Here is a 27,944-nt window from a genome sequence, read left to right as displayed (position 1 = left end):
TCTTGTAGGACTTTTAGCAGCCTTGTTTTCCTCACCTTGGGGTGAATGAACCTTGTCAGCCTCTCTGGTGTCATTCACTCCCCTTTCTCCAGTGATTTTAACAAACTTTTCAAGAAAGGACAAGAAAATATTTTCTTTACACTGGCCACCCACAACAACCATTTTTCCTCATCAGTTCTCCCATAAATCCCTCAGAGAAAGCTGCATCCAAGTTTCCAAGAGTTCCTCCAGAAAGAGCCACAAGCTCCTCAGAGGAGGGAACCATGCTGTTGTCAAAGGCACTTAGGGTCAGAGAACACTGCCTAAACCCACTGTGCCAAAATAATGTTGCAATCTGGTTAATAAAATTGTTAGAGAGATGCTCCTGCCTCAATGAAGGTACTAATGAGACAAAATCCAAAGTGGATTTTATTGAACAGTAAATGTGAGGTAGAGAGAGAAGGTGGAAAGAAAGAGAAAAGGGGAGAGGGCAAGGGAGTGACAGGGACAGAGACCTCCCCTGGGGCAGAGCAATTGTGACATTGTCCCCTGTGTGTGTGGCCTTCCCGGGGTGGGGGTTTTACACCTGAGCCAGTTTGGGTAAGGGAGGTGGTGTTCACCCCTCAGCAGGGATTACCCCACTGTTTCAGGTTGCAGTGTAAGATGTAACCAAATGCATGTTTTCCATCACCATCTTCACAAACTGTTATAAACGGGCGGGGCAGTGTTCTTTATCTCTTCCAGGACTCAGCCCTGATAACATCCTCCAGGGGCCATCTTTTCTGAATGGGCCATTGAGTGTCCCTGCAGGAATGGTAAAATGATATCATCCCATTGTGGGATGCTCAGCCCAGGGGGAGGAGCCAAGCATTCCTACCTGGATATAAGCTGAGCCTTGCAACACCAGGAGCACCTTGGCTACTGGATTCCCAGAGGACAAGAGCTCCATCACCACCACTGGACCTTCAGAGGAAGACCAGACCCTTCTACAGGATCACTGCTTTGACAGAATCACATTCATCACTGCAACAGGACTGCAGCCACCATTTAATGGGACTGCTACCAGCACCCTGACCAACAGGGTGCCAGGTTATATCCTGACTGTGTCAGTTTAAGGCAGTGTTTCTGTATCATTGCATTGACCTTAATTTTCTTAATTGTAATTCTGGCCTAGAATCTCCCCCTGGTTTGACCTCAAACCAGTACAAAACTCAATGCATTAATCTCTTGTTTTCCCCCCCAAACATAATTTCCCATCCCAAAACCTTTGCCAGATGGAGGAGGAAGCTGCGAGGAAGACGAAGATGCCCTGGGACACCCAGGCAGGTGAGGAGGAAGTCACTGCCCTTTTCCCCCTTTCCTTTGCTCCATCTCCCAGCCCAGCATGGCCCCTGGCTGCAGGACAACACCACTGGCAATGCTGTCCTGCCACAGATGAACTGGGGGAATTTCCTTTCCCTTCCCTCTGGCACAGAGGCAAATCCCATCCTCTTTCTGTCCTTCCCCCCGCCCGACAAGGATCTGAGGATGGAGACCAGCGAGGACAAAGCCCCGTGGCACAACATCATAGCAGAGGCCATTTTGAGTGGCTCCATGGCACAGGAATACAACAGGGAAGAAAAGCCACAGAGATCCCACAGGAGGAGGGGCTCCAAACCCAGCCCAGGGTACTCTGAAAAGGAAAGACCCACCCTGAGCCGGGTAGGTGGACAGAGCTTCAGCCAGAGCTCGGAGCTGGTGGTCCATGAGAAGCCTCATGATGGGGACAAGCCCCACAAGTGCTTGGAGTGTGGGAAGAGGTTCAGGCAGAAGACCACCCTGATCTGCCACCAGATGATCCACACTGGGGAATGGCCCTACAAATGTGGGGAGTGTGGGAAGGGGTTCAGCTACAGATCCACCCTTGTGACCCACCAACGCATCCACACTGGGGAGAGGCCCTATGAGTGTCCTCAGTGCCAGAAGAGGTTTCGGATCAGCTCAGCTCTCCTCCTGCACCAGCGGATTCACTCAGAGAAGAGGCCCTTCTGCTGCCCTGATTGTGGGAAGGGCTTCAAGTGCAACTCCAACCTCGTCAGGCACCGGCTCATCCACACCGGGGAGAGGCCCTACGAGTGCCCCACGTGTGGGAAGAGGTTTCAGGCCCGCTCCAACCTCCTCAGGCATCAAAGGATTCACACAGATGAGAGACCCTTCCGCTGCCCTGACTGCGGGAAGGGCTTCAAGCAAAACTCCCACCTCATCAGGCACCGACGCATCCACACTGGGGAGACGCCCTACGGGTACCCCACATGTGGGAAGAGCTTCACCCAGAGCTCTGACTTGACCAGCCAGGAGTCACTGGTAAGGGCTGTCCTGCCAGTGCCCCAACTGCAGGGAGAGCTTTGTGCCCTGCTCCAGCTTCATCCCCCATTGGAGGACCCATATTGGAAAGAGCCCTGGAGATATGTGTTCCCTGTGATCCATGCTGGGGAGACACCTGTCCCTCCTCCTGCCCCTGCCAATGACATGGTGTGGGATCAAAGACCATGAGGGTCTGGCCAGGGCGATGTCATTACCTTCACTCTCACCTCTAGTCATTGCCAGGGGCAGGAAAAGGACTCTTTCCCTGAGGAGAAAAGTGTCCTTTCCAGGCAGGAGGAAATTGTGGCCGGGAAGAGACAGTTAGTTGCATTGTAGTTTTCCCTTTTGCATATCCCTTCTGTGATCAATATTGTTTTTGTTTCTGTTTGTTTCATATCTCATTGCTGTTCCAAATAAATTGTTCTTATCCCAGCCCAGGATCTTTGCCTTTTGTTATTTCCATGGGAGGTGGGAGGGCAGCGCATGGCAGTGCAGTTTTAGTTGGATCAGGAAATTGAGGAATCCCATTCCTAAAGGCCAGCCTGTGGAAACAGAGCATCCCAGCTGGTCCCAGCCCTGGTGGCCATGGCAACAGCCTTGAGAGCGGGTCCCTGGCTGGGGCTGTGGGAACCTCTTCCCTCTGGTGCCCAGGGACAGGACTGGAGGGAATGGCTGCAGCTGAGTCGGGGCAGGCTCAGGTTGGATCTCAGGAAAAGGTTTTTCCCCAGAGGCTGCTGGGGCACTGCCCAGGCTCCCCAGGGAAGGCTCCCAGCTCCAGGGCTCTCTGAGCTCCAGCAGCATTTGGACAGCGCTGCCAGGCTCTGGCTGGCATTGTTGGGGTGTCATGTGCAGGGCCAGCAGTTGGACTCCAGGATCCTGATGGGTCCCTCCCAGCTCAGCCAGTTCTGTGGAACTGGGGGAACAGGGGCCTGGTGATGGTTGCCATGGAAACTGACCATAGGAATGGAGCTGGTGATGGTTGCCTGCTAAGGATCAGATTTGTCACAGGCCCTCAGAGGGGTTCCATGGGGACTTTCCAAGAGTCTCCAGGCTGTTCAAGAGCTGGAATGTCACAGGCAGAGACAGGGGCTCCATGGACACCTCCCAGGGTTTTCTGGGGTTGGTAAAGACCCCTGTGCTCAGACGCAGTCACAGCCATTCCATGGTGACATCCCAGGGTACCTTGGGCTGCAAAGGCACCGATCTGTCACAGGCACTCACAGGGGCTTCATGGTGACATCCCAGGAGTCCCCAGGCTGCCAAAGAGCCGGGATGTCCCAGACACTGACAGGGGTTCCTGTCATGGGCACAGTGGGAGCTTCAGGCAAAAGCTTTATTTCTTTATTGGAGAAACTCCTGCTGAGTCATGAGATGGAGAAATGGCACCCAACAGCCACCATGGATCCTCAAACCCCTTCAGGGCCTCTAGACTTCTAAAATTCCTTCTGAAAGAGGAGACTGGGAGCAGCTGGATTGAATCCCAGGCCCAGACTTTGTCAAAGGTGTAAAATATTGTACAGGTGGAATTCATCTTTAACGCAATTTGTCCCACAGGATTAATGATGGAATACTACATATATATATATATATATATAAATATATATATATATATAAATACAGCTCTGATAGATTCTGATTATCATTAGACAGAATGGCTTATTTACACCACAGAGGAAATTAAAAAAAAAAAAGTTATTTACTCCACAGTATAGGAGCTATAACGACTATTAGAATATTCTGCTCTAGGAAGCAATTTTGAAGTCAACAGGGCTTGGCTGGAGTTGTTGGAGCCCATGGCAGGCAGAGCCTCCTGCTCCAGCAGGAACTGCCTTTCCTGTGCCATCAGCAGGGCAGGTCCCGCTGCAGGAAAAGCCCCAGGCCAGCCCCAGCACAGGGAAGGGCTCGGGCACAAGGGCAGAGTGCCGTGCTGGGAGCTGTGCCAGGCAGAGCCTGAGGCACCAAAGGCACCTTGGCAGCAGCAGCTGCTTGCAGGCCATGGCCAGAAGCCTCCCTTGGCAGCCCGGCCTGGTGGCCAGCACTGCAGAGCTGCTGCCTCAGGGCTCATTTCTGCCTGGGCTCTGAAAAGCCACTTCTGCTCTGGGAGCCTGCCTGGGAAGCCATTGGCCCCAGCACCTTGGGGACAAGATATGAATGACAAAACTCTTCATGCCAGCAGAGACACAGCAGGGGCAGAGGAAAGGGCAGAGCCAGGCCCAGGGCACAGGGCTGCCATGGTGATGGCTGTGAGGTCACTGCCCCTGCAGCAGCCTGGCTGCCCTCAGCAGACATTCTGGCCAGAAGTGTTGTGATGGCACCCAGCACATCAGAGAACCCACACAACAGCAATTCTGTCCTTGGGGATGAGATTGTTTCACTGGGTCAGGTTGCACAAGGCTCCTGCTCTTGGACAATTCCTGGGATGGGGAATGCAGTTCTCTGGAAAAACAGTTGCAGTTTTGTGCCACTGTCATCATTGTAAAATATTTCCTCGTTTTAACAAATGTAAATCCACCCTCATTCAGTTGAGTGATATTGACTCCTGTTCTGTTACTGCAAGATGTGGGACAAAATAATGTTGACCACTATTTTTCCATTTTCACAGTCCTTGAAAAGTAACCAAAAATCTCCCAAGATGGGGTTTGGATGCCTCATCACATAACCAGCAGGTAGAATGTGGTGGCTCTGGGCTCAGTGGTGTGGAGACTGAGGACAGAACAGGAGCAGCCTGAGAGGGATTAAAGGGTGGTTTCAGAGAGGCTGGAGTTTTTCTTCATTGTATAAAACACCAAGAGAAAGAAAAAATGGCACCAAGGGTGTGGAGTTCCCCTGCCCCAGGAAGTAGGGATTCTAGCCAGACAGACAGCATCAAGTGAGGAGTGTGATTTAAAGAGGATTCCGCCCCTCCACCCTGTGGGGCATGCCCCTGCAAGCCCAGGAAAAGACACTCCACCCCATCTGGTCAAAAAAGGAGTGGCCCAGAACATTTTTCCTTTTCTGTAACGTCATTGATCCAAATTCTACTGCAAAGTCCCCGCCACACATTTTTCCATTGGTTGTCCTCCTCTATCCACTCCTTTGCAGTGCCCTGCTCCTTCTGCTATTGGACCCCGACCCTAAACTCCACCCCTACCCTGTCATATAAAACCCATGACAAGCCACCACCCCCTCTCCCCCTTCATTTCTTGTCTTGGTCCCTGGCACAAAAAAGGATCCTGGGCTTTTCTAAACCAAGACCCATCCTGTTGCCTTCCTTTCCCTGTTGGTCATCGATGCCTGCCTGAGGTCTGAGACTCTGGGGCCTGGGGGAGTTGTTTTGCTGCTTACTGCAGTGGAACACAACACAAGGGCATCTGGGGAGGCCCAGACTGGACAGCGGGAGAAAGGAATTTCCTCCCCCAGGGCAGGGCTGTGGTGCAGAAGGAGCCTGGAGCAGCCCAAGGCTTTGTGTGGGCAGGCAGAGGCAGGCAGGAGGCAGAGCTGTCAGCAAAGGAAGGGGCCAGCCAGGTGGGGCAGCCGGGGGATGACGACAGCCTGCAGGGACAGAGGCGCAGGGCAGGGACACCGTAGGACAGCCTGGGCTGCACAGGGCACAGGGATGGGCAGCAGCTGCAAGGCCCTGACACAGCCAACTTGGGCAGCACTTTGGCCATGGCTGCTGGCCTGGGCCTGAGCCAGGAGCAGGAGACAAGTGACCCTTGCAGGCCTGGAGCCTCATTGCCTCCTTGTCCCTGCTCAGCAGCCTGGCAGGGGCCGCCCCATGGTGCTGCCCTTGGCATTGCACATCCCCACATGCCAGTGCCCATCCCGGGAAGAGCCCTGAGCAAGGAGGGAGGGACAGGATCTGCCTTGCCAGGGGCTGGGGCTCAGGCCTTGGCCCTTTGCACTCCTGAAACACATCCAGGTTTGCTCAGCACCAGAGACACCTTTGCCTTGCTTGTCCCCACCTGTCATCACTGCCTCCAGTGTTCTGCTCTACCTGGAACCTGGGGACACTTTCTCAGTTGTGTCTCTCAGTGGGACCCATTAAAACTTCAAGAAACTTTGGAGTTTCAATTTAACTTTGAGTTCTGGAGAAGTCTTTTGAAGGCTCTCTCAGGGACTGAGTCTGATGTAAACAACACCCAAGTCCCAAGAGGGTCATTAAAGTCTTTGTTCTGTGTCTGTGCTGCTGAGCTTTAAAGGAACAGCTCTTCCCAGGACCAGCTCCTCTCCCAGCCCAGCAGGGCTGAGGGCTCTGCCTGCAGGCACTGAGGGGACAGGAGGCAGGCAGAGACAGGCTGAGGAAGTCATTGAGCTGAAACTTCACTGGGGGAAAGATCTTCACAGCCCTCCACATGGTGAGTCAGTGGATGCAGGGCAATGTCCCCTGTGCTCCTGGAGGGATCTCCTGAAGCCAGCACACCCCACAGCCTGGGGGATGTGCCAGGAGGACTCTCCCAATTTCTCTGGGGCAGGGGAGCAGGAGGAGGAGGAGGATGTGCTGCAGAGCAGGGCTGCCCTGGGCACCCTCAGAGGGACAGGGCAGGATGGCTCCTGCTGCCAGGGATGGCTGCAGGGGGTGAAGCTGGGGCTGCAGCCAGGGCTGCCAGGGCTGTCCTGCAGAGCAGGGCCTGCAGCCCTCAGGGCTCTTGGCCAGCCCAGGGGATGTGCCACCTGCCAGGGGCAGCTCTCAGCCTGCCTGGCAGCTCCCCATGGACACTGCAGGGCAGAAGTTGGAGGTGGAAGGAGCGACCCCCATCAGGGCAGATTCCTCCTGCTGTGGAGATGGTGCTGCATGGCCAGGGCTGCTCTCAGCTTTCTCCTAAAGGGAAGGGGCTGTCAGCTTTGGCTGTGTCACTGAGACTCCTGCACTGTCAGCCTGGGCATGAGCAGATGTGCCTCAGATCTCCCTCAGAAATTGCCTCCTCAGCCTCCTCTCCCTCCAGACAGCAGCAGCAGCACCTTGGCTTGCAGCATCTCTGTTTGTCTGCCCTGTCCTTAGGGCCCTGCTGCCAGGGAGATGCCCCTGGGCAGTGCCCTGTGCTGGGAGGGGTCTGCAGGGCAGAGCTGAGCCCCCAGGGCTGGGCTGGGCTCTGGCAGCACTGGCAGGGACAAGGCTTGGGTAGCGAGAAACAGCTCCGAATAGGCACAACTGCAGGCAGCAGACAGCCAGACCAGCCCTTGGTATACCTTCCTGTCCAGCTGCACAGGGAAAGGGAGAAGTGTTTAGAGAAATTTGCTTTGAAACTGAAACTTTCAAAAAGTCCACTTTATTTTTTAAGCATGATTTACATTTGATCAACCTGAAATAGTTGGAGATGAAATTATCAAAGGGCACCTGTGTGGTTCTACCTGGTCTGACTGTCCTGACTACACAGGGAGCCCTGTTTTCCCTGTGGGCACCCAGCGGTCAGTCTGACAGCAATGCTGAAGATGAGGCAGTAACTCAGCAGCACACACCCAAACGGAAAAAAATATTTAGGAAAATTCCCTCATAGGAACAGAAGTAATTTTGAGGGGATTCCAAGTAAAATACATAGGATTGACTCCGAGAAGTTGGTCCCAATTTGTCAATGTCTTCTTTCAACAGTCCATGATTATGAGAATGAAGAAATGTCAAATCTGTCAGTGCCATTTCCTTCCCAGACAGGTGCCAATCCTCTATAAATATCCATACTCCAAGGCAGCAAATGTCCAACAGCAGCTCCATCAGCGACTTCCTCCTGCTGGCACTGGCAGACACGCGGCAGCTGCAGCTCCTGCACTTCTGCCTCTTGCTGGGCATCTCCCTGGCTGCCCTCCTGGCCAACGGCCTCATCATCAGCGCCGTAGCCTGCGGCCACCACCTGCAAACGCCCATGTTCTTCTTCCTGCTCAACCTGACCCTCAGCGACCTGGGCTCCATCTGCACCACTGTGCCCAAAGCCATGCACAATTCTCTCTGGGACACCAGGAACATCTCCTACACAGGATGTGCTGGACAGCTATTTCTGTTTGTATTTTTCATTTCAGCAGAGGTTTCCCTCCTTACCATCATGTGCTACGACCGCTACGTGTCCATCTGCAAACCCCTGCACTACGGGACCCTCCTGGGCAGCAGAGCTTGTGCCCACATGGCAGCAGCTGCCTGGGCCAGTGCCTTTCTCAATACTCTCATGCACACAGCCAATACATTTTCCCTGCCCCTGTGCCATGGCAATGTCCTGGGCCAGTTCTTCTGTGAAATACCCCAAATCCTCAAGCTCTCTTGCTCACAATCTTACCTCAGGGAAGTTTGGTTTTTTTGTGTTTTCCATCTCTTTCGTTTTTGGTTGTTTTGTGTTCATAGTTTTCTCCTATGTGCAGATCTTCAGGGCCGTGCCGAGGATCCCCTCTGAGCAGGGCCGGCACAAAGCCTTTTCCACCTGCCTCCCTCACCTGGCTGTGGTCTCCCTGTTCATCAGCACTGCCATATTTGCTCATCTGAAGCCCCCCTCAATCTCCTCCCCATCTGTGGATCTGGCCCTGTCAGTTCTGTACTCGCTGGTGCCTCCAGCCCTGAACCCTCTCATCTACAGCCTGAGGAACCAGGAGCTCAAGGCTGCTCTGAGGAAAATGATGACTGTATCTTTTCAGAAACATTAAACTTTTCTGCTCCAGAACCTTCAGAATGTAACTCTTTACAATCTTGGCCTTTTTTCCCTATTTGTCCATTTTGTCACTGGGACCTTTTCTTATTATTTTTCTGGTGGTAAAATGTTTTTTATAAAATACTGTAGTACTACTCGGAGCATTTCTACATGAACTTCTACTTGTCTTTCGTAACACAAAGACTTTCAGGAGGCTTGTTCCCTCTGCATTTGAATAAAATCAAGTGGCTGTCCTGACCTGTGTGTCCAAGGCATTTCCTCAGCCCTTCTCTGGCTTTGCAGGGCCAGTGCCTGTGAGCAGAGGTGGAGGGAAGGGGCTCCCAGCACAGCAGCATGGCCAGGGACAATGGCCCTGCCTCTTTCCACATCTGCTCCTCCCAGCTCCATACTCCCCTTCCCAGCCCTGCTGTGGGTGCCAGGCCGGAGTGCTGTGGCAGCTTGGTCACTGTCCTGCTGCGTGTCCATGTGGTGCCCTCAGGCAGGGACAGACCATGGGCACTGCTGGGACACAGCTGGGCTCCAGCACAGCAGCTCCACCAGCACAGGGCATCTCCTGAGCGCAGGGCAGGGAATGCCCTGGCACAGCAAAGCCCAGTGCCCGGGGCAGAGGGGGAGTGTGCAGGGGGGACACGCAGCAGTGTCCTGGCACAGCCAGAGCTCCTGGCATGGACCTGAGGGAGCAGCAGAGAAGGGCCTGGGCTGTGTCTTTGTTCTGGAGACAGCCTGGGAAGGTGCCCCAGGGCAATTGTCCCACACCAGCCCCTGCAACCACCATTGCCAGCACTGGCTTCTCCCCCACCTGCAGGAGGTTGTTTGTCCCTGCATGGGGGGACACCAAGTGACCAGGCCAGCAGGCCATGTTTGCTCTGTACTGAGGAGATTTCAGCAGTGCATCGTGCATGTGTGGGGAGATGAACCTGAGTGAGCACAATTCCAGGGGCACAAACAATGCCTTGAGGCCTCTTCACTCTGAGAGTTAATTCCTCTGCAAAACCACCTAAATTCTTTGCTGGGATGTGCTGAGTATTGCATGGAGACAAACATCCAGGGGAGTGAAGCTCCAGAGAAAGTGCTCAGGTGTCCTGGGGTGACTTTGTGATGCCGAGTTATATCCCCACACAGCTGTTTAGCCCAGAAATAAGTACTGCACTTTTAAGACTGGTTCCAAGAGCAAAGGAAGTCACAGCATGCAGCTTGTGTGTGCAGAAGCTTTATTTTCACTGCCCCACAATTCGTTCTCTCTCTGTGCCTGTTGTTCTGCAGCACAGACAGCAAGCAGGAGAGACTTCTCCTTTGCTTTTAGTTTGTTTATTTTTTCTAGCTGAGGCAGAGAAGTTCCCCAGACTGGGGCTGTTCCTTTCCTTGGAACTGTTCAGCCCTGCTCTGTACCATGAACCTAGAAGAACACTGGGAGCTCACGCCTGTGGCCCACAGGGGCCTGGGACATGGTGTTCCAGCACTGGAGGGACTGATGGAGACTGAGGGAGCCAAGTCACAGCCCAAGGAAGGACTCTGGGAACCACAGAAGGCCTTTCTGAATTTGCCATCTCTTCAGAACAGCAAGAGGTTTCATTGTTTAATATTTTTTTTCCCCATGTTTGTGAGTACTTTGCTTGTTAAATAAACTGGTTTTTTCCACTTTTCTGGAAGGAGATTTTTGCCTCCTGAACTGGTGAGGGGAGGGGCAGGTTGAATTTGCTTTCCAGAAGGACCCTTTAGAGGTTTCCTCCTTAAATTTGACCTAAACTAGGGCATCAGGGTAGCCAAGGACTGCACAGAGACTCCACTGGAGTGGGGGTCTGTGGGAAGAAATCACAGCTGCCTCCCTTGTGAACCACCCCAAGGACCTGGACAGGGCTGTGCTGTGTTCTGGGCACTGAGCTGGAACTGAGGGATGTGCAAAAGGCCTTTGGTGACAGAGCTATTGAGAAGGCTGGGCAGTGTCATTGTGAGACCTCTCTTAAACCCTTGGAAAGGCAGAGCCATCCCAGAGGGTCCTGGGCACTTCTGAAGGACAGACGTGGAACAAGTCTGCAAACAGGGCAGGGAGGGGGACTGGGAGAGTCACAGCCTGGTCAGGCTCAGGAAGGAAGGGGATGTGGCAAATCCTCCTGCAGCCATTCCAGGCACTGGCAGGACAGGGCTGGAACTGCAGATCCCCCATGGCAGGGAGAAGAAATGTCTGGGCACACAACATCCATGTGGGATGTTGTGTGCCCAGACTTCAGCCAGGCCTGTGACAGGGTCTGCTGTGCTCTCCTCAGAGTTGTGCTCTCCTCTCAGACTGGAGAGAGCTGGGCTGAAGGAGTGGAACATGGGGTGGGTGAGGATGTGGCTGAACAAGGAGGGTCAAATGTCATCTGTGGTACAGAGTCCTCTTGGCAGCCACACCCTGGTGACATCCCTCAGTGACCAGCCCTTCACCACTGCTGGGGAACGTTTCTGTTATCTCTATAATGGGAAGAAATTAACTTTTAATTCCTTTGTGGATGTTGCCAAGTCTGTGACCAAACTCATCTAGTAAATAGTGATTTCAAAACGTAACTGGGCAAGATGACTGAGTTAAAATTTGTCTTGCCATCAGGTGCCAAGCAAGCCACAAGAAAAGGCAGGGAAAACTTATGCATCAGAAGAAAGGCAAGTCAATAGGGAAAAACCCAAACTCAAACAAAAAAAACCCCAAACCCAATCAAGAAAACCAAACCAAGACCCACCCACAACAACACAAAACCCCACAAACAAACCAACCACAAAAAGAAAAGGCCACAAACAGAAGAAAAGCAAATCCACAGGAAATCTCTTATCAGCAGAAAATATTTAACCACCTTGTCACAGGAGAAGACTCTGTATGTGTAGGTGCTGTTTTGAAAGAAAAATGTCTTAAAAAAGAAATTAATCCCCTACCCACCTTGTCCCCCCGTTTCTCTCAGTTGATTGCTGAACATGGTGTGTCATGGAGTGGGACATCCCTTGGGTCAGTCCAGCCCAGCTGTCCCATCCCTGTTTCCCCAGGAACACTTTCCCACCCCAAGCCCATAGGTTGGGCGATTGCAGACACACTTCACGCGAGGTGAGTGCTGTGACAAGGACAGGGGAACAGAACAACATTTACTCTTATAAAGAACAGTAGAACAGAACAGCCCAGCCTTGGAGAAATGGATAAAGGATGTAGATGAGGCAAACAGAAATCACACAAAATGCAAGCAAGATGCCAGCTCAGCTCTGCAAGGCTGACAAAGCAGAAGTTATACAGAACAATAATATTGCCCTTACTCAAAAGTGGGGGTTGAGGAAAGCCAACCTACAAAGGACACCAGATGTTGAAGACAGACCCCAAAGAACCATATAAGGATTTGTGATAAGGGGAGTAACTATGTCAAATAAATTCAAAGAAAGTGGGGATAGCTAATGAACACATAATCAGTGTGTGTGATAAAAACTCTGTTCATTTGATGCTAAGTAGGCTGGAATGGAGGAAGGATGGCCCAAGTGACCACCATGCTGCAATAAAGAATACCTGCTTTCAAATATTCAAAACTGTGTTCAAAAGTTTCTGTCCTGTGGATTTCATTATCAGTGGTGTCCTTGACTCCATTATGCCCTACAGTTTCATGATGGCCCCTTGGTTTCATCAGGCCCTGCTGTACAAGAATGGACTCTTGGTTCCACTGGGTCTTCTACTGTCAAAATGTCCTTCTTGGTTCTGCATTGCCACAATGCTGTCCTTGGTTCCATGAGGCCTTGGTGTGTCACAACAGCCCCTTGATTCCATGAACTGCCATAGTGTCACCCTGGTCTCTTGGATGTATCAAAATGGACAACTGGTCACAAGCAGCCCTGCTGTGTCACCATGAATATTTGGTTCCATGGGGCCCTAGAGTGTCACAATGGCCCCTTGGTTCCACAAGGCCTCGCTGTATAAAAATGGCCCCTCATTTCCATGAGGTTTTGTACTGTCAACAATGGTTTCCTTGGTTCCATTGTTTGAAAATGGCTGCTTGGTTCCATAAGGTTCCTCAGTGTCCCAGTGGTCTCCTTGGTTCCACGAGGCTCTGCAGTGTCACAATGTCCCATAGTTTCCAGGAGCTTCTGTCCCATCAACCATGTCCTTTGTTCCAATGAGGCCGCACAGTGTCACAATGGCCCCTTGGTTCCATGAGGTTCCATAGCATCACCAGGGTCTCCTTGAATTTGCAGTATCTCTATGGACCATTGGTTCTGTGTGGCCCTGCTGTGGTTCCTTGGTTCCATGAAGCCCCACTGCTCAACAATGGAATCTTGGTCCTGTGAGGTTCTTATTGTCACCATGGTCCCCTTGGTTCTGGACTGTAACAATGAACCCTTGGTTCCACCAAGTTCTATGATGTCACCATGGTCTCCTTGGTTCCACGAGGCCTTGCTTTGTCACAATGGATCCATGGTTCCATGAGCTTCCATAGTGTCACCATGGTCTCCTCAGAGCTGCATTGTCACAACGGACAATTGGCTCCATGGGCCCCTGCGGTGTCACAATAAACCCTTAGTGCCATGAGGTTCTCTAGTGTCACCATGGTCTCCCTGGTTCAATGCCACCTTGCAGTGTCACAATGGCTGCTTGGTTCCATGAATTTCCATACTGTCAGCAATTGCCTCATTGTTTCTGCAGTGTCATAATGGACCCTCGGTTCCTTGAGGTTCCTAAACATCACTGGTCTCCTTGGTTCCATGTGGCCCTGCTGTGTCACCATGGCCCCTTGGTTCCATGAGTTTCTGTACTGTCAACAATGGTTCCTTTGTTCCAATGAGGCCCTGCTGTGTCACAGTGGACCCTGGGTTTCATGAAGTTCTTCAGTGTCACAATGGCCACTTGGATCCATGGATTCTATAGTGTCACCATGGCCTCCTTGGATCTACATTGTCATAATGCACAATTTGTTCCGTGCGGTCCCACTATGTCACAGTGGCCCCTTGTTTCCATGAGGCCCCATTTTGTCACAATGGATCCCTGGTTCCATAGGTTTTATCCTGTAGCAATGGACTCCTTGGTTCTGTGTGTGTTACCCTGCTTTTTACAGAAGTTTCTTTGCTTCCAACAAGGCCTGGCTGTGCCTCAATGCACCCTGGGTTCCATGAGGATCTGGAGTATCACAGAGGCTCCTTGGTTCCACAGGTCTCCACTCTGTCACCATGGATCCTCTGTTCCATGAGGTTCCATGGTGTCACCATGGTCTCCTTGAATGGGCAGTGTCACAATGGACCACTGGTTCCATGAGCCCTCGCTGTGTCACAAGGGTCTCCTTGGCTGCATGAGGAACCGAAAACCATTGCATAAACATTGAGCAACACCTGCTTAACACACCTGGGAACATCTGTTTGCATTCAAAAGAGGGGTTAAAGGTGGGAATGGCACCAGCAGCTTGTATCTGCAGAGGAGATCCAGGGAAAGGACAGGGACAGAGAATTCAGCTGAAAGACTCTGAGAATTCTGCTTCCAGAGATCATTTCTGGTCACACTGTCCCTTGTAGAAAGGTGACACCATTCCAGGCAGCCTGGACTGAGCAGGTGGTTCCTGAGTGGGGTTTGTTGTTCAGGAAATCTGCTCAGGCTTTCCTACTCCTTCCTTACAAGCAGGAAAACAACTGGGCCTGCATGCAGGCAGAGCCCTGAGGAGAGCAGGTGGGACACGTTGCAATGGGCTGGGATGTGGAGCTGCAGAGCTCAGGGGACAAGGTTCTGCTGCAGGGCACAGGGATGTCAGTCCCAGACAGGCCATGTCAGACATGGTGAGGCTGGGGGTGAGGAGCAGGTTGTCCAAACAGAGTCAGCCTGCAAGGGGCTCATTCTTCTCCATTCCCAGATCTCCTAATGAGACATTCAGCATCAAGATCACTTCTATCAGCTCTTCTCTGCAATGAAAAAAAAACCCAAAAAACAAACCCACACATGAGATTAAAAAACCAAAAATCATGAGGTGCACTTTGAAATCTCCCTCCTTAACAGAACTCCAAACTGACTCCAATCACTGCACAAGCCCTGGAGACTTGAAGACAATTGAAGGGAGACAAAGAGCTCCTGAGGGCTTTCTGTATTTTAATCAGCCCCATGGTGGATTTTGGTCCAGGTCCAGGAGCCTCAGGCACTGAGAGAAGGATGAAGAAGCTGCTCAAGGAGTCAGCAGCAAAACTCCAAGTGCCTTGGAGCATGGCTGGGCCCCAGTGAGGACAGGGAGTGCCAAAGGCTCTCCAGGGACTGGTGAGAGCAGATCCTTGAGGCCAGGAGTGCAGGGAGCCAAGGCTCTGGGCAGGGAACTGCAATGCTGAGCAAGGCCTGGGCTGGCTGGGGGAAGCAGAAAGGCCAAGCCCTGAACCCAGCCTGGGCCAGCAGGGCCTGTCCCTCACGGGTGGCTCAGGGCTCTCTGTGGGGCAGGGGGATGTGAGGTGCAGGAAAGACAAATGCCATCAACCTGTGTGACACTCCAGATTCTCAGGGAATCGAGGGCAAGTGTGACACACCAGGGCCTTGTGGAAACAAGAGGCCATTGTGAGCCTGCAGGGCTGTGACACCCCAGAACGCTCAAATGCTGGGGAAAACCAAAGGCTCCTTTACTGAGGTTTGGTGAACAGGAGAAACACCAACCAGATATTCTCAAGAGGTCAAAATGACACAAAATCTTACTGTCAAAGTACAAAAAATCAAGCAACTTTGGTAAAGGGTTTAATACAACATCCAATTCAACATGAAACACTTATAGCAGTAACTCCATTAACTCCATTTAACCTGGAAACCAAATAACCATAAAGATGTTAAATTACCCAAAAATGTTCCAGGTAAAGAGGATAAGCAGAAGAAGAAACACGGAATGACCGAAAGACAGAAGATCTACTGAAAGACACATATTCAGCTACCAACTGCTTGGGTTCCAGTGTGGGTGAGACACAAACCCCAGGAGAAGGAGGGTCCAGACCATGGGCTGAGATCCTGCTCTGTTTTTTAAACCCTAAGCCCTTCATGCAGCCATTGTGACACTGCAGAAACAAGGAGACCATTGCTGACAGCACAGAACCTCCTGGATCCCAGAGGCCATGGTGACACTGAGGTGCCTCATGGACTCAAGGAGACCATTGTGAAACACGGGGCCCCATGGAACCAAGGGGACATGGCACAGGTCTGGCTGGTTTGGCCTCCTGGGAACCACCTGATAGGTCCAGCTGACCTTGGCATGTCGAGGGCTGCTGCTCATCTGCCCCTGGAGCAGCGGGGCTCTGTGCTTTCCTTCCTGCGGGAAAGAGCTGTCCTTCTCCTCCAGGTGCCCATGGCCAAAACTGGGTTTCCTCCTCCAAATGTTTGTTTATCCAAGAATTGTTCCCAGATGAAATCTGGCAGGACAGACAGATCTGGCTGGCTTGGCCACCCAGGGGCAACCTCACATCTGCCTTTGAAACACCAGGACCATGTGCTTTCCTGCCTAATAAAAAGAACTCTTCTTCCGGTCCAGGTGCCTGTGGCCAAAACTGATATTCCACCTCCAAAATTCCCTATATCCAAGGATTTCTCCCAGATGAAAGGTGCCAGGAAAGACAGGTCTGGCTGGCTTTGCCTATGGTGGCCTGTTGGGTTGTGTCCTCAATCAGTTGCAGTTGAATAAGTTGCACTTTGTAAGTTGGTATATTCCATTCTCCCCTTATGTTAAGAGTGGCTCTGCCCCGTTGCCTCATCCCTTGAACCCCTGTCAGTTTCCCTATCTCCTCCCCGGTTGCATTGTATCCTTTTGTTCTATCCCTCCTCAGTGCCCTGCCCATCACTCTGCGACCTGACCCTTTCATTGAGAAGCTTCTCTCTAGGGCGTTGAGTGATTGGTTCAGGGGCCGGGGCCCCTCCCCAGGACACCTGGGATGGGTTCAGTTAGGTTGGCTGTATCCCTTTATGCACTACCCCCTGGTCCTCTATTGGTTAGAGACCTGGCTCCACCTTTGTACCCACCTTGCTTTATAAGTTGCTGTCACCCTGTTAACTGTGTCTCTGCCTTCTGGTTCCCCTCGACCTTCCATCTCCCTGATCCTCAATAAACCCGGTTATCCCAGAAGACAGTGTCCGCCTTTTTCCTCGCTTCTGCTGTAGCTACCAAGGGTCCTAGAAAGTGTGCACTCTCTGTCACACCAGAGTGGAGAGTGTACCCTCACCACTGCAGCTCGGGTGCCATCGGGCTCAACGAGGCTGCCCTGAAAAGGGGCTTTTGGACATCCACAGCTGCAGGTTTGGCCCCCTCTCATCTTCTTCCAAACCACTTGGATTTCGCACTTTTATTTCTTATGGAAAAACCATCTATTTCCACCAGGAGCCCATGGCTGAAACTGGGATTCTATTCATCCAAGGATTGCTCCCAAGTTCAAGCTGCCAGGACAGACAGGTCTGGGAGCCCTTGGCCTCTTAGGGGCTGCCTCTCACCTGTCTTTGAAACACCGGGGCACAGTGCTTTCCTTCCAATGGAAAGGAACCGTCATGCTTGTCAACATGTCTGTGGTCAAAAGTGAAATTCCTCCTCCCAAAATATATCCAAGGATCCTTCTGTAAAAGCAGCTGCCAGGATAAACAAGTCTGTCTTGCTTGAGCTCCTGCGAGCCACCTCTCATCTGCCTTTGAAACACTTGGCCTCTGTGCTTTCCTTCCTATGGAAAAAAACATTCTGCTTATCAATGCAGAAATGGCAGAAATTAGGATTCTATCTCTGAAATTCCCTATATCCAAGGCTTGCTTTCAGATAAAAGCTACCAGAAAGGAGAGGTCTGGCTGACCTTGCCCTCTGATAGTTGCTTTTCAACTGCCCTTGGAACTCTTGCTTTCCTGCCTATGGAAAAGATCTGTGTTTCTGCTTCTGTCATCCATGTCCAAAATTGTTATTCTGCCTCTAAAATTCTGTATATCCAAGATTGCTCCCAGACAAAATCTGCCAGTACCATCTAATCTGGCTGCCCTTTGCCTCTGGTGACTGCCCCTCATCGGCCCCTACAACACTGGGGCTTGGTTGTTTCCTGCCTATGGAGACCACTGTGACACTGTGAGGACCATGTGGAACCATGGAGACCATTGTGACACTTCTGGATCTTCATGGAACCAAGGGGCCGTTGTGACACTGCAGGGTAGCATGGATCCAAGGAATCACTGTGACACTGCATGGCCTCGTGGCACCAAGGACATCACTGTGGCACTGCTGGGCCACACGGTCCCAAGGGGCCAGTGTGAAGCAGCAGGGCTTTGTGGAACCAAGAGGCCATTGCTGCATTTCAGGGCCTTGTGGAGCCAAAGGGCCATTGTGATCCTGGGGGGCACCGTGGATCCATGGAGACCATTGTGGAATTGCAAGGCCCCATGAAATCATGGAGACCACTGTGACACCTTGGGGCCCCACAGAACCAGAAGGTCACTGTGACCCAGCAGGGCCTCATGGAATGAGGGGAACACAGAGCAGGCCTGGCTGATTCCGCCACCTGAGAGGCACCTGACAGGTGCAGCTGACCTTGGCATGTTGAGGGCTGCCTGTCATCAGCATGGATGCCTCCCATGGAGCACTGGGGTTCCATGCTTTCCTTCCTATAGAAAAGAATCTTCCCTTCTCTTCTCCCTTTTCAGGTGTCCATGGCTAAAATTTCCCTATATGCAAGGGCTACGCCCAGACAAAAGCTGCCAGGACAGAGAGCTCTGGCTGTCCTTGGCCTCTGGTGATGACATCCCATCTGTCCCTGAAACACTGGGGTCCTGTTGCTTCCTTCCTATGGAAAAGAACTGTCCTTCTTGTCCAGGGGCCAGGCCCAAAATTGGAACTTGGCCTCCATAATTCCATTTATCTGGGAATTGCTCCCAGACAAAAGCAGCCATTACAGACAGGTCTGACTGACCTTGGCGCCTGGTGATTTTCTTGGAGTATGAGCAGAATGTTTTCATTTGCAAATAACTTGGAGAGGGCCCAGAGATCTCCCAAAGTGGAGTTTGGAGGCCTCAAGCACATGACCACAATAGAGGGACAAAGGAGCTCTATGCTCAGTGAGGTGGAGACTGAGGAGAGCAGAGAAGAGCCGTGGGAGGGATTGAAGGGTGGTTTCAGAGATGGTGGATCATTTTGACATAGTAGAGAAAAGCCTGAAAAAGGAAAAATTAATTCCAGGTGCAGGTGAGGAGGCTCAGAGTGGACACCAGGAGAAAGGAATTTTCCTCCCAGGGCAGGGCTGTGGTGCAACACATCCCCCAGGAGAAGCCTGGAGCAGCCCAAGGCTTTGTGTGGGCAGGCAGAGGCAGCCAGGAGGCAGAGCTGTCAGCAAAGGAAGGGGCCAGCCAGGTGGGGCAGCCGGGGGATGATGACAGCCTGCAGGGACAGAGGCGCAGGGCAGGGACACCGTAGGACAGCCTGGGCTGCAGAGGGCACAGGGATGGGCAGCAGCTGCAAGGCCCTGACAGAGCCACCTTGGGCAGCACTTTGGCCATGGCTGCTGGCCCTGGGCCTGAGCCAGGAGCAGGAGACAAGTGACCCTGGCAGCCCTGGGGCCTCATTGCCTCCTTGTTCCTGCTCAGCAGCCTGGCAGGGGCCGCCCCATGGTGCTGCCCTTGGCATTGCACATCCCCACATGCCAGTGCCCATCCCGGGAAGAGCCCTGAGCAATGAGGGAGGGACAGGATCTGCCTGGCCAGGGGCTGGGGCTCTGGCCTTGGCCCTTTGCATTCCTCAAACTCATCCAGGTTTGCTCAGCATCAGAGACACCTTTGCCTTGTTTGTCCCCAGCTGTCATCACTGCCTCCAGTGTTCTGCTCTAACTGGGACCTGGGGACACTTTCTCAGTCATGTCCCTCAGTGGGACCCATTAAAACTTCAAGAAACTTTGGAGTTTAAATTTACGTTTGAGTTTTTGAGAAGTTCTTTGAAGACTCTCTCAGGGACTGAGTCTGAGGTAAACAACACCAAAGCCCCAGAGGATCATTAAAGTTTTCCTAGTTAGTGATGGAGAAAGATTGTAAAGAGCTTGTAAAACATACACATATCTATTTTAAAGGGTTTCTTTTATTACATTTCTCTTTAGATCAGAGGTGATTTCAGCATTCTGTGATTGATATTGACCCAGGGTCTCTCCTCAGGCGCTCTGGCCTGCTCAGAGAAGCTGTGCCTTGAGCTCTGACCCAGTGTGGACAGCCTTGCTCCACGTTCCCCAGCCCCATCCTGTCTGTCCTCACTCCCCTGGGACCTGCTGTGCTTGCAGAGCTGGCTGCACTCAGCCTAAGAGGGGTTTTCCCTTTTTGGGCTTTTTTGAAGCAATCTAATACTCCTGAGTTTCCCCACTGAACACAGACACACTGCTCAGGTGTGTGCCAGCCCGAGGTGCCACCAAAACCACTGCAGAGCTGCCCTGGGCCAGCTGTGAGGGTGGATCATCAGCCCAAGCTGCACTGGGCCACTGCAAGGGGCTGTGGCCATGGACACTGCCCTGACCCCACTGCTGGGTTTGGCTGCCACGGCAACCCTGAGAAATTAAACTGTGCTTGGAAACACTGGGGAGGACTGGGACATACTGGGGAGCACTGGAACGCTGTGGGAGACACTGGGACATCCTGGGAGTGAAACTGGGAAGAACCTGGACAAGTTGGGAACACAGGGAATGCTGAGGGGCAATCTGGGCAGAATGAGTTGGACTGCAAGGGTACACACTGGGACATACTGGGAGTGGTACTGTGGGATACTAGAGAAAACTGGGGATACTGGGAACATTGTGGGGAAGACTGGGGGACACTAGAGCATACTGTGCATGGCACAGGGGGGAACTGGGAAGGACTGGGAGTGTACTCATGGGTATTGGGAGGTACTGAAGGGGCACAGGGGCTGTACTGGGAATAAACTGGGCTGTACTGGGAGGGAGAGGGTGAATGGGCTGTTCCCGCCTCCACCGACTCCCATTTGCCGAGGCTCCCGCCCATCAAAACCTGCTGCCAATCAGCGCCGGTTTCGGACTGTCGAAGGCGGTGCCTGGTGTCAGTGCCATATTTTCTTTTTTCCATACAATTCCCGCCATGCCATGCGGCCCGATAGCGCCCCACTGGAGCCGGGACTACAACACCCGTCATGCCCCGCGCTCCACAGACCCCACCCCGGTATCCGACCCCATCTGTTCCTTAAGTATCCCCAGACACTCCAGGATCCCTCAGTGCCCCTCAGCACCCATTCGGGACCACCCAAAAGAGTCCCCGGATCCCCCGAGTGCTCCCAGCCCCACAGATGCCCGGTACAGCCACTTCTGGGAATTCATCTCCTCTCATCCCCCGCGGCCCCAGAGCTCCTCATAGCACAGCCCCGCACCTAAAACTCGTGCCGTGCCCCGCGCCCTAAAGAGCCCAGTTGGAGCTCCCCAAGTGCCCCCCAGGTATTTCTGAACCATTTACGTTCCCCCCGAGGACTCAAGTCGCGGCTCGGGCCCTCAAGTGTCACCCCAAGTGCCTTCCTGAACCCCCAAGTGGCCGCAGTCCAGCCACTTCCGGGACTACAGCTCCCATCATGCTCCGCGGCGTAGGTACAGCGCTCTTCGAGCTGGGACTTCATCTCCCGTCATGCCCCGCCATCACCAAAAGCCATTGCAGCTGCGCCTACAACTCCCTTGATGCTCTGCGGCGCGATTAACCCGTATTATACCCGCGCCTACAACTCCCATCACCCCCCGCGCCCCGGAGAGCCCCGTTCGAGCTCCCGAAGGGCTCGACCAGACCCCGAAGGGCCCCAAATTCCCCTCCCTGACCTCCAAGGGCCGCCCTCGACCCCCAAGTGCTCCCCCGGACCCCGAACTGTCCCTCAGAATTCCTGAGTGCCCCTCCAAGTGCCCACCTGGCTCCCCTAAGTGTCGTCCATACCCTCAAGTTCTTTCTAAATTCCCTCTCCAGACCCACAACTGCCTCAAATGTGCCCCAGAAATGTCTCTCTGGACACCAAAAGGCTCTCCCATGCTCCTGTCTGAGAAAAATATGATAAAAACGATGACAAAATGACTGGACATATTACTAATTACCATAAAGAGGAAGAAATAAATAGCCAATAGATCTCCATTAATTAAGGAAGGGGAATGTGCTACATAGAACCAAAGAACATTAATGTTCTTGGCTACTAAAAATGTATAGATTTTTTATGCAAATATAAAAACTAGGTAAGAAAAACCACTCTTAATATTATAAATGAAAATAAATATATACATAATTAAATAATCACACAAAACAATGTGTTACAGAATAAAACAAAAGAATAAATTACAGAAACATTTTTGGATATTTTGGGATGTCAGTCCCAGGTGGGTTATGACAGACATGGTGAGGTAGGGGGTGAAGAGCAGGTTGTCCAAAAAGGGTCAGCCCAAAAGGGCTCTTTCGTCTCCATGCCCAGATCTCCTAAAAAGACATTCAGCATCAAGATCACTTGAGGAATGCTTCTATCACCTCTTCTCTGCAATGAAAAATAAAAACCAAACTCACATATGTGATTAAAAAACCAAAAATCATGAGGTGCACTTTGTAATCTCCCTCCTTAACTCAAATCACTGCAGAAGCCCTGGAGACTTGAAGACAATTGAAGGGAGACAAAGAGCTCCTGAGGGCTTTCTGTGTTTTAATCAGCCCTACGGTGGATTTGGGGCTGGGTCCAGGAGCCTCAGGCACTGAGAGAAGGATGAAGAAGCTGCTCAAGGAGTCAGCAGCAAAACTCCAAGTGCCTTGGAGCATGGCTGGGCCCCAGTGAGGGCAGGGAGTGCCAAAGGCTCCCCAGGGACTGGTGAGAGCAGATCCTTGAGGCCAGGAGTGCAGGGAGCCCAGGGCTCTGGGCAGGGAACTGCAATGCTGAGCAAGGCCTGGGCTGGCTGGGGGAAGCAGAAAGGCCAAGCCCTGAGCCCAGCCTGGGCCAGCAGGGCCTGTCCCTCACGGGTGGCTCGGGGCTCTCTGTGGGGCAGGGGGATGTGAGGGGCAGCAAGGACAAATGCCATCAACCTGCAGCCCCTGCCAGCCTGGCCAGGGAGGCCGAGGGAGAGCCAAAGTGCAGCCCCTGCCAGGAAAGTTCCTGCTGTGGGGCCTCCAGAGGCGCTGCCCGAGCCCAGGGCACAAAGGCCTGGGTGCCTGTGGCCCTGCCAGCCCTGCCCAGCCCTCGGCCATCTGTCCTGCAGGCTGTGCCCCCTGTGCGTGCTGCTCCTGTGCCCTGGCCGGCTGCACTCGCCCCTCTCGCTGTGCCCCAGCATTTCTCACCCAGCGTTTCTGTGCCCTCCCTGGGCTCCCTGCACCCAGCGCTGCCGGCTCCTGGCACACAGAGCCGGCCATGGCGCAGCCTCACGCTGCCACACCTCGAGCACCACAATTTCACCCTGGCAGGGACTTTGCTTTCTCCTCAGCTCCAGCCTGAACCTTCCAAGCTGCACTTTGGGGATGTTTCCTGCAATTCCCACTCGCAAGGAAAGCTGTGTCTCCTGCTGGTCACAGACAGAGAAGGGCTGGTGGGAGAAGTGCTGGTCAGAGGCTGTTTGGGGCACAGTGACCATGAAATTATGAATTGCTTCAATATTACATGAAAGAAGGAGGGGCATAAATAAATCTTCTGCACTGGACTTTTAAGGGCAGACTTTGGCCTATTGAGGATGCAGATTTGGGGAGCACCAAATCAGATACTAATTCTTTTAAAAGAAACAGCCCTTAAAAACAACAAGTTCCAGGAAGGATGGAAACGCTTCAAAAAAGAAATCTTGATGGAGCAAGAGTAGGTTGTCCCTTTGTGCAGAAAGATGACCCAGAGGGGAAATGACTGTCATGGCTGGGCATGGAGCTTTTGCAGGAATTTAGCGGTTAAAAACAGGGTGCAGCACCTTCGGACATAGGGGCAGGTAAATCAAGAAATGTTTAAGGTTTTTGTTAGGTTCTGCAGAAAGAAAATTAGAGAGGTGAAAGCTCAGTTACGACTTAACTTGGATACTTCTGTGAAGGATAATTATTATGTTTTTATAAGCACATTAATGTCAAAAGAAGGGCTAAGGACAACCTGCATTTCTTATTGTGAAGGATATGATTACCAAAGATGAAGAATGGGCTGAGGTCCTTCACCCCTTCTTTGCCTCAGTTTTCAACAATAAGACAGGCCATCCTCAGGACAAGTGTTCTCCTGAGCTGGTAGATGGGCACAGGCAGCAGAACAGCCCCTGGAATCCAGGAGGAAGCAGCTGGAGACCTGCTGAGCCACGCAGGTGCTCACAGGTGTCTCTGGGATCAGAAGGGATCCATCCTAGAGGGATGATGGAGCTGGTGGATGAGCTCCCCAAGCTGCTCTCCAACATTTACCATCAGTCCTGGATCAGCAGGGAGGTCCCAGAGGAGTGGAGGTGCCAATGTGAGCCCATCCCCAAGAAGGGCTGGAAGGAGGATCTGGGGAACTCCAGGCCTGTCAGCCTGACCTGGGTGCCTGGCAAGGTTATGGAACAGATCACCTTGAGAGCCATCACAGGGCACCCACAGGATGGCTGAGGCATGAGAGCCAGCCAGCGTGGATTCCATTATCTGCACTGATGATCTGTGTGAGGGGATTGAGTCCAGCATCAGCAAATTTGCAGATAACACCAAGCTGGGTGTGAGTGTGGGTCTGCTGGAGGGCAGGAGGGCTCTGCACAGGGCCCTGGACAGGCTGGATCCAGGGCCCAAATCCAACAAGGTGAGGTTGAACAAGTCCCAGTGCCGGGTCCTGCACTTTGGCCACAACAACCCCTGCAGTGCTACAGGCTGGGGACAGAGTGGCTGGACAGCAGCCAGGCAGAAAAGGACCTGACGGATCAGCTCCTGCTCTGCTGCTCCTTCCCATCTCCCCCAGGGCCCTTGCAGAGCCCCAGCCATGCTGTTTGCCCCCAGCCTGCCCACGGCCAGCCTGGGGCTGCTCAGCCTGGGGCTTTTCTGTGCTGAGCATTGGCCTGGCCGTGTTCTTGAGAGAGCCTGGGCAAGGAGCCTGCAGCCCCCAGGGCCTGGCCTGAGGCGTCAGCGCTGCCCCAGCAGTGCCCATGGCCTGTCCCTGCTGCAGCTCCGGCACTGCCACCCCCAGGACTGTGCCCGGCCCCGAGAGCACTCAGGCCCTGCAGCAACACCAGGGCCACCAGGGCAGCGGGGCAGGGCCACGGCAGCAGCACTGGCAACACCAAGTGCTGCTGCTGCTGCTGGGCACAGCTGCTGTGCCAGCACTGATTTGCCCCAGCTCTGCACACAGACATTGCTGCTGCAGCTCCAGAGAAGGCAAAAATAGAGGGATCTCTGCAGAAATCTCTGCTGGGAGATCCTTTAGTTCATTTAAAGGCACAGAGAGCACAGGTCCTCATTGACACAGTCTGTGGCCACAAAGCAGGTGGATAGAAACAGAAAAAGAAATGGCACAAAGATTGGCTTTTCAATGTGGACAATATTAATAAAAGGAAATTTAATAAAAAGAAAAAAAACCCACATCCAAATCAACAAGATGCATCAAAGATGAATTTTATTATAAGTGATCTGCCGAAATTAGCCAGCAGTTTAATACTCCTTAAAGCCTCCAGTCATCAGTCTCCACACTGCAGCCTTGAGCTCCTGGTTCCTCAGGCTGTATATGAGGGGGTTTAGGACTGGAGGCACCACCGAATACAGAACTGACAGGGCCAGATCCCGGGATGGGGAGGACATGGAGGGAGGCTTCAGGTGGGCAAACATAAGAGTGGTCATGAACAGGGTGATCACAGCCAGGTGTGGGAGGCAGGTGGAAAAGGCTTTGTGCCGTCCCTGCTCAGAGAGGATCCTCAGCACAGCCCGGAAGATCTGCACATAGGAGAAAACAATGAACACAAAACCGCCAAATCCCAAACAGATGGAAAACACAAGAAGTGCAAGTTCCCTGAGGTAGGATTTGGAGCAGGAGAGCTTGAGGATTTGGGGCACCTCACAGAAGAACTGGCCCAGGGCATTTCCATGGCACAGGGGCAGAGAAAATGTATTGGCTGTGTGCATGAGAGCATTGAGAAAGGCACTGGCCCAGGCAGCTGCTGCCATGTGGGCACAAGCTCTGCTGCCCAGGAGGCTCCCGTAGTGCAGAGGTTTGCAGATGGACACGTAGCGGTCGTAGCACATGATGGTCAGGAGATAAAACTCTGCTGAAGTGAAATATCCAAAGAAAAAGAGCTGTGCAGCACATGCTGTGTAGGAGATGTTCCTGGTGTGCCAGAGGGAATTGTGCATGGCTTTGGGGACAGTGGTGCAGATGGAGCCCAGGTCGCTGAGGGCCAGGTTGAGCAGGAAGAAGAACATGGGCGTGTGCAGGTGCTGGCCGCAGGCTACGGCGCTGATGATGAGGCCGTTGCCCAGGAGGGCAGCCAGGGAGATGCCCAGCAAGAGGCAGAAGTGCAGGAGCTGCAGCTGCCGCGTGTCTGCCAGTGCCAGCAGGAGGAAGTGCCTGATGGAGCTGCTGTTGGACATTTGCACTGTCTTGGCCTGGGCATATGTAAAAAAAGTAATCATGGAATAGTTGAATTAGGAGAGGACTTTAAATATCCCAGCATAGCCTGGGGGCACTTTCCCCCCACTGCCTGCCCAGGGCTCTGCTGCCTGGAGCTGTCCCTGCCAGCAGCTTCTTCCCTGTGCCCAGGGCTGAGCCCTGCCAGTGCTGCCAGAGCCCAGCCCAGCCCTGGGGGCTCAGCTCTGCCCTGCAGACCCCTCCCAGCTCTGGCACTCCCCAGGGGCAGCTCTGGCTCTGCAGGCTGTGATGGCAACGTCAGAGCAACTCTGAGGAGGCTGGAAAAGTGACACTGATGGTGCCTCTAAGGGGCCCTGTGGTGATTCTGTCACTGCCTGGATTAGTAAGATTTGAGAATTTTTTTTTTTTAATTTTTCTCCACCTGAACTGAGAGATGAATATCTATGTGTAATTTCCCATCCAGACAACCCAGAACAGTAGATTAAAAAAGCAGGATTTTCTCTTTTGTACAGCACCTGCCTTGCTGTTCTCCCAGCATAAACTACTTGGAATTCTTCTGCAGATAAATGTCATACTGGGAGCAGTCCTGACCAATGCAGCATCCTCACCACACAAGGAGAATATTTCCAAGCTTTACCAGCTGGCTCCTTCCACCCATATCTTGTCCCCCAGTGCTGGCAGCAGCTCCCTGGGCTGGCTGAGAGCTGTCCCTGGCAGGCAGCAGAGTCCCTGCCCCAGCACAGCGCCCTGGGCTGCAGGAGCCTGCTCTGCAGGACAGCCCTGGGCACCCCTGGCTGCTCTGCACAAGAGAGAATCAGAGAATGTACTCACAGGGTCTGCAGGCATTGGGATGTTCCAGCTTTAGGAGATCACTCCAGGAGCTGCAGCTGCATTGTCCTGCAGCCAGAGGTTCCTGTGCCAAGGGCTGGCAGTGATTCTGCCCCAGGCACTTCCCAGCACCTTCCCAGCCCTGACTGATTGAAGCTCTCTGTGCCTCTGGGCTGTGCCCGGGCTGGCTGCAGGCAGTGCCCCAGCCCTGCTGGGCTGGCAGAAGAGCTGCTCATCAAGAGAAATGTGCTTTTGAAGCTCTTCTTGCTTACCAGGAGCTGCCTCTGGGCCAGGAGCCCAGCCCAGCTCAGCAGCACAGACACAGCAGCAGGACTTTAATGACCCTCTGGGGCTTTGTGCTCAGGCCCTGAACATCAGTCCCTCAGAGGCAGCTGAAGAAACCTCTCCAGAACTCCAAGTCAGAATCCAACTCCAAAGTTTCTTGGACATTTAATGGGTCCCACTGAGGGACACGACTCAGAAAGTGTCCCCAGACCCCAGGCAGAGCAGAGAACTGGAGGCAGTGATGACAGGTGGGGACAAAGAGAAGCCAAGTCTTGGTGGCCTGGGGCACAGCAGCAGGGTCTGTGCCACCAAGGGCTGGGAGGACACACCTTGTCTTGAGGCCCTGGGGCCTCCTGGCACAGCCCCAGCCAGGCTGGGCACTGTCAGCCCCTTGTCCTGCCCTCAGCATCCCCCCCTAGCCCACATCCCAGTGGCCTCAAGGATCTGCTGG

The 27,944-nt window shown here is 53.0% G+C and overlaps 2 protein-coding genes, 1 long non-coding RNA gene and 1 pseudogene across 3 annotated transcripts in view; 3 read left to right on the top strand and 1 right to left on the bottom strand.

The window, feature by feature from the left end:
* The first annotated feature begins 324 nt into the window (after positions 1-324).
* LOC135291589 (zinc finger protein 850-like) overlaps positions 325-27,944 on the top strand; it is a 66,885-nt gene continuing 39,265 nt past the window's right edge. Inside the window, exons 1-2 of the mRNA XM_064405869.1 lie at positions 325-1,305; positions 1,498-2,272. Of these exons, the coding sequence (XP_064261939.1) occupies positions 1,507-2,272 (766 nt within the window). The 5' untranslated portion in view covers positions 325-1,305; positions 1,498-1,506. The remainder of the gene's footprint in view (positions 1,306-1,497; positions 2,273-27,944) is intronic.
* Positions 8,337-8,925, top strand: LOC135291558 (olfactory receptor 14J1-like; annotated as a pseudogene).
* On the top strand, positions 14,143-16,489 carry LOC135291621 (uncharacterized). The gene is made up of 3 exons (XR_010354389.1): positions 14,143-14,306; positions 15,738-15,838; positions 16,406-16,489. It is a non-coding gene; the product is annotated as an uncharacterized LOC135291621 (long non-coding RNA).
* On the bottom strand, positions 25,450-26,078 carry LOC135291598 (olfactory receptor 14J1-like). Its single transcript, XM_064405879.1, has one exon. It carries the CDS (start codon positions 26,035-26,037, stop codon positions 25,450-25,452), a length of 588 nt encoding a protein of 195 aa, XP_064261949.1. The 5' UTR covers positions 26,038-26,078.

Source organism: Passer domesticus, assembly GCF_036417665.1.
Source record: "Passer domesticus isolate bPasDom1 chromosome 8 unlocalized genomic scaffold, bPasDom1.hap1 SUPER_8_unloc_1, whole genome shotgun sequence".
NCBI classification, from domain to species: Eukaryota; Metazoa; Chordata; class Aves; order Passeriformes; family Passeridae; genus Passer; species Passer domesticus.
This window is presented reverse-complemented; position numbering and strand designations above follow the sequence as displayed.

Excerpts from the sequence above, each read along its gene's own strand:
- LOC135291598 (XM_064405879.1), bottom strand. The coding sequence starts at position 26,037 with ATGTGCTACGACCGCTACGTGTCCATCTGCAAACCTCTGCACTACGGG.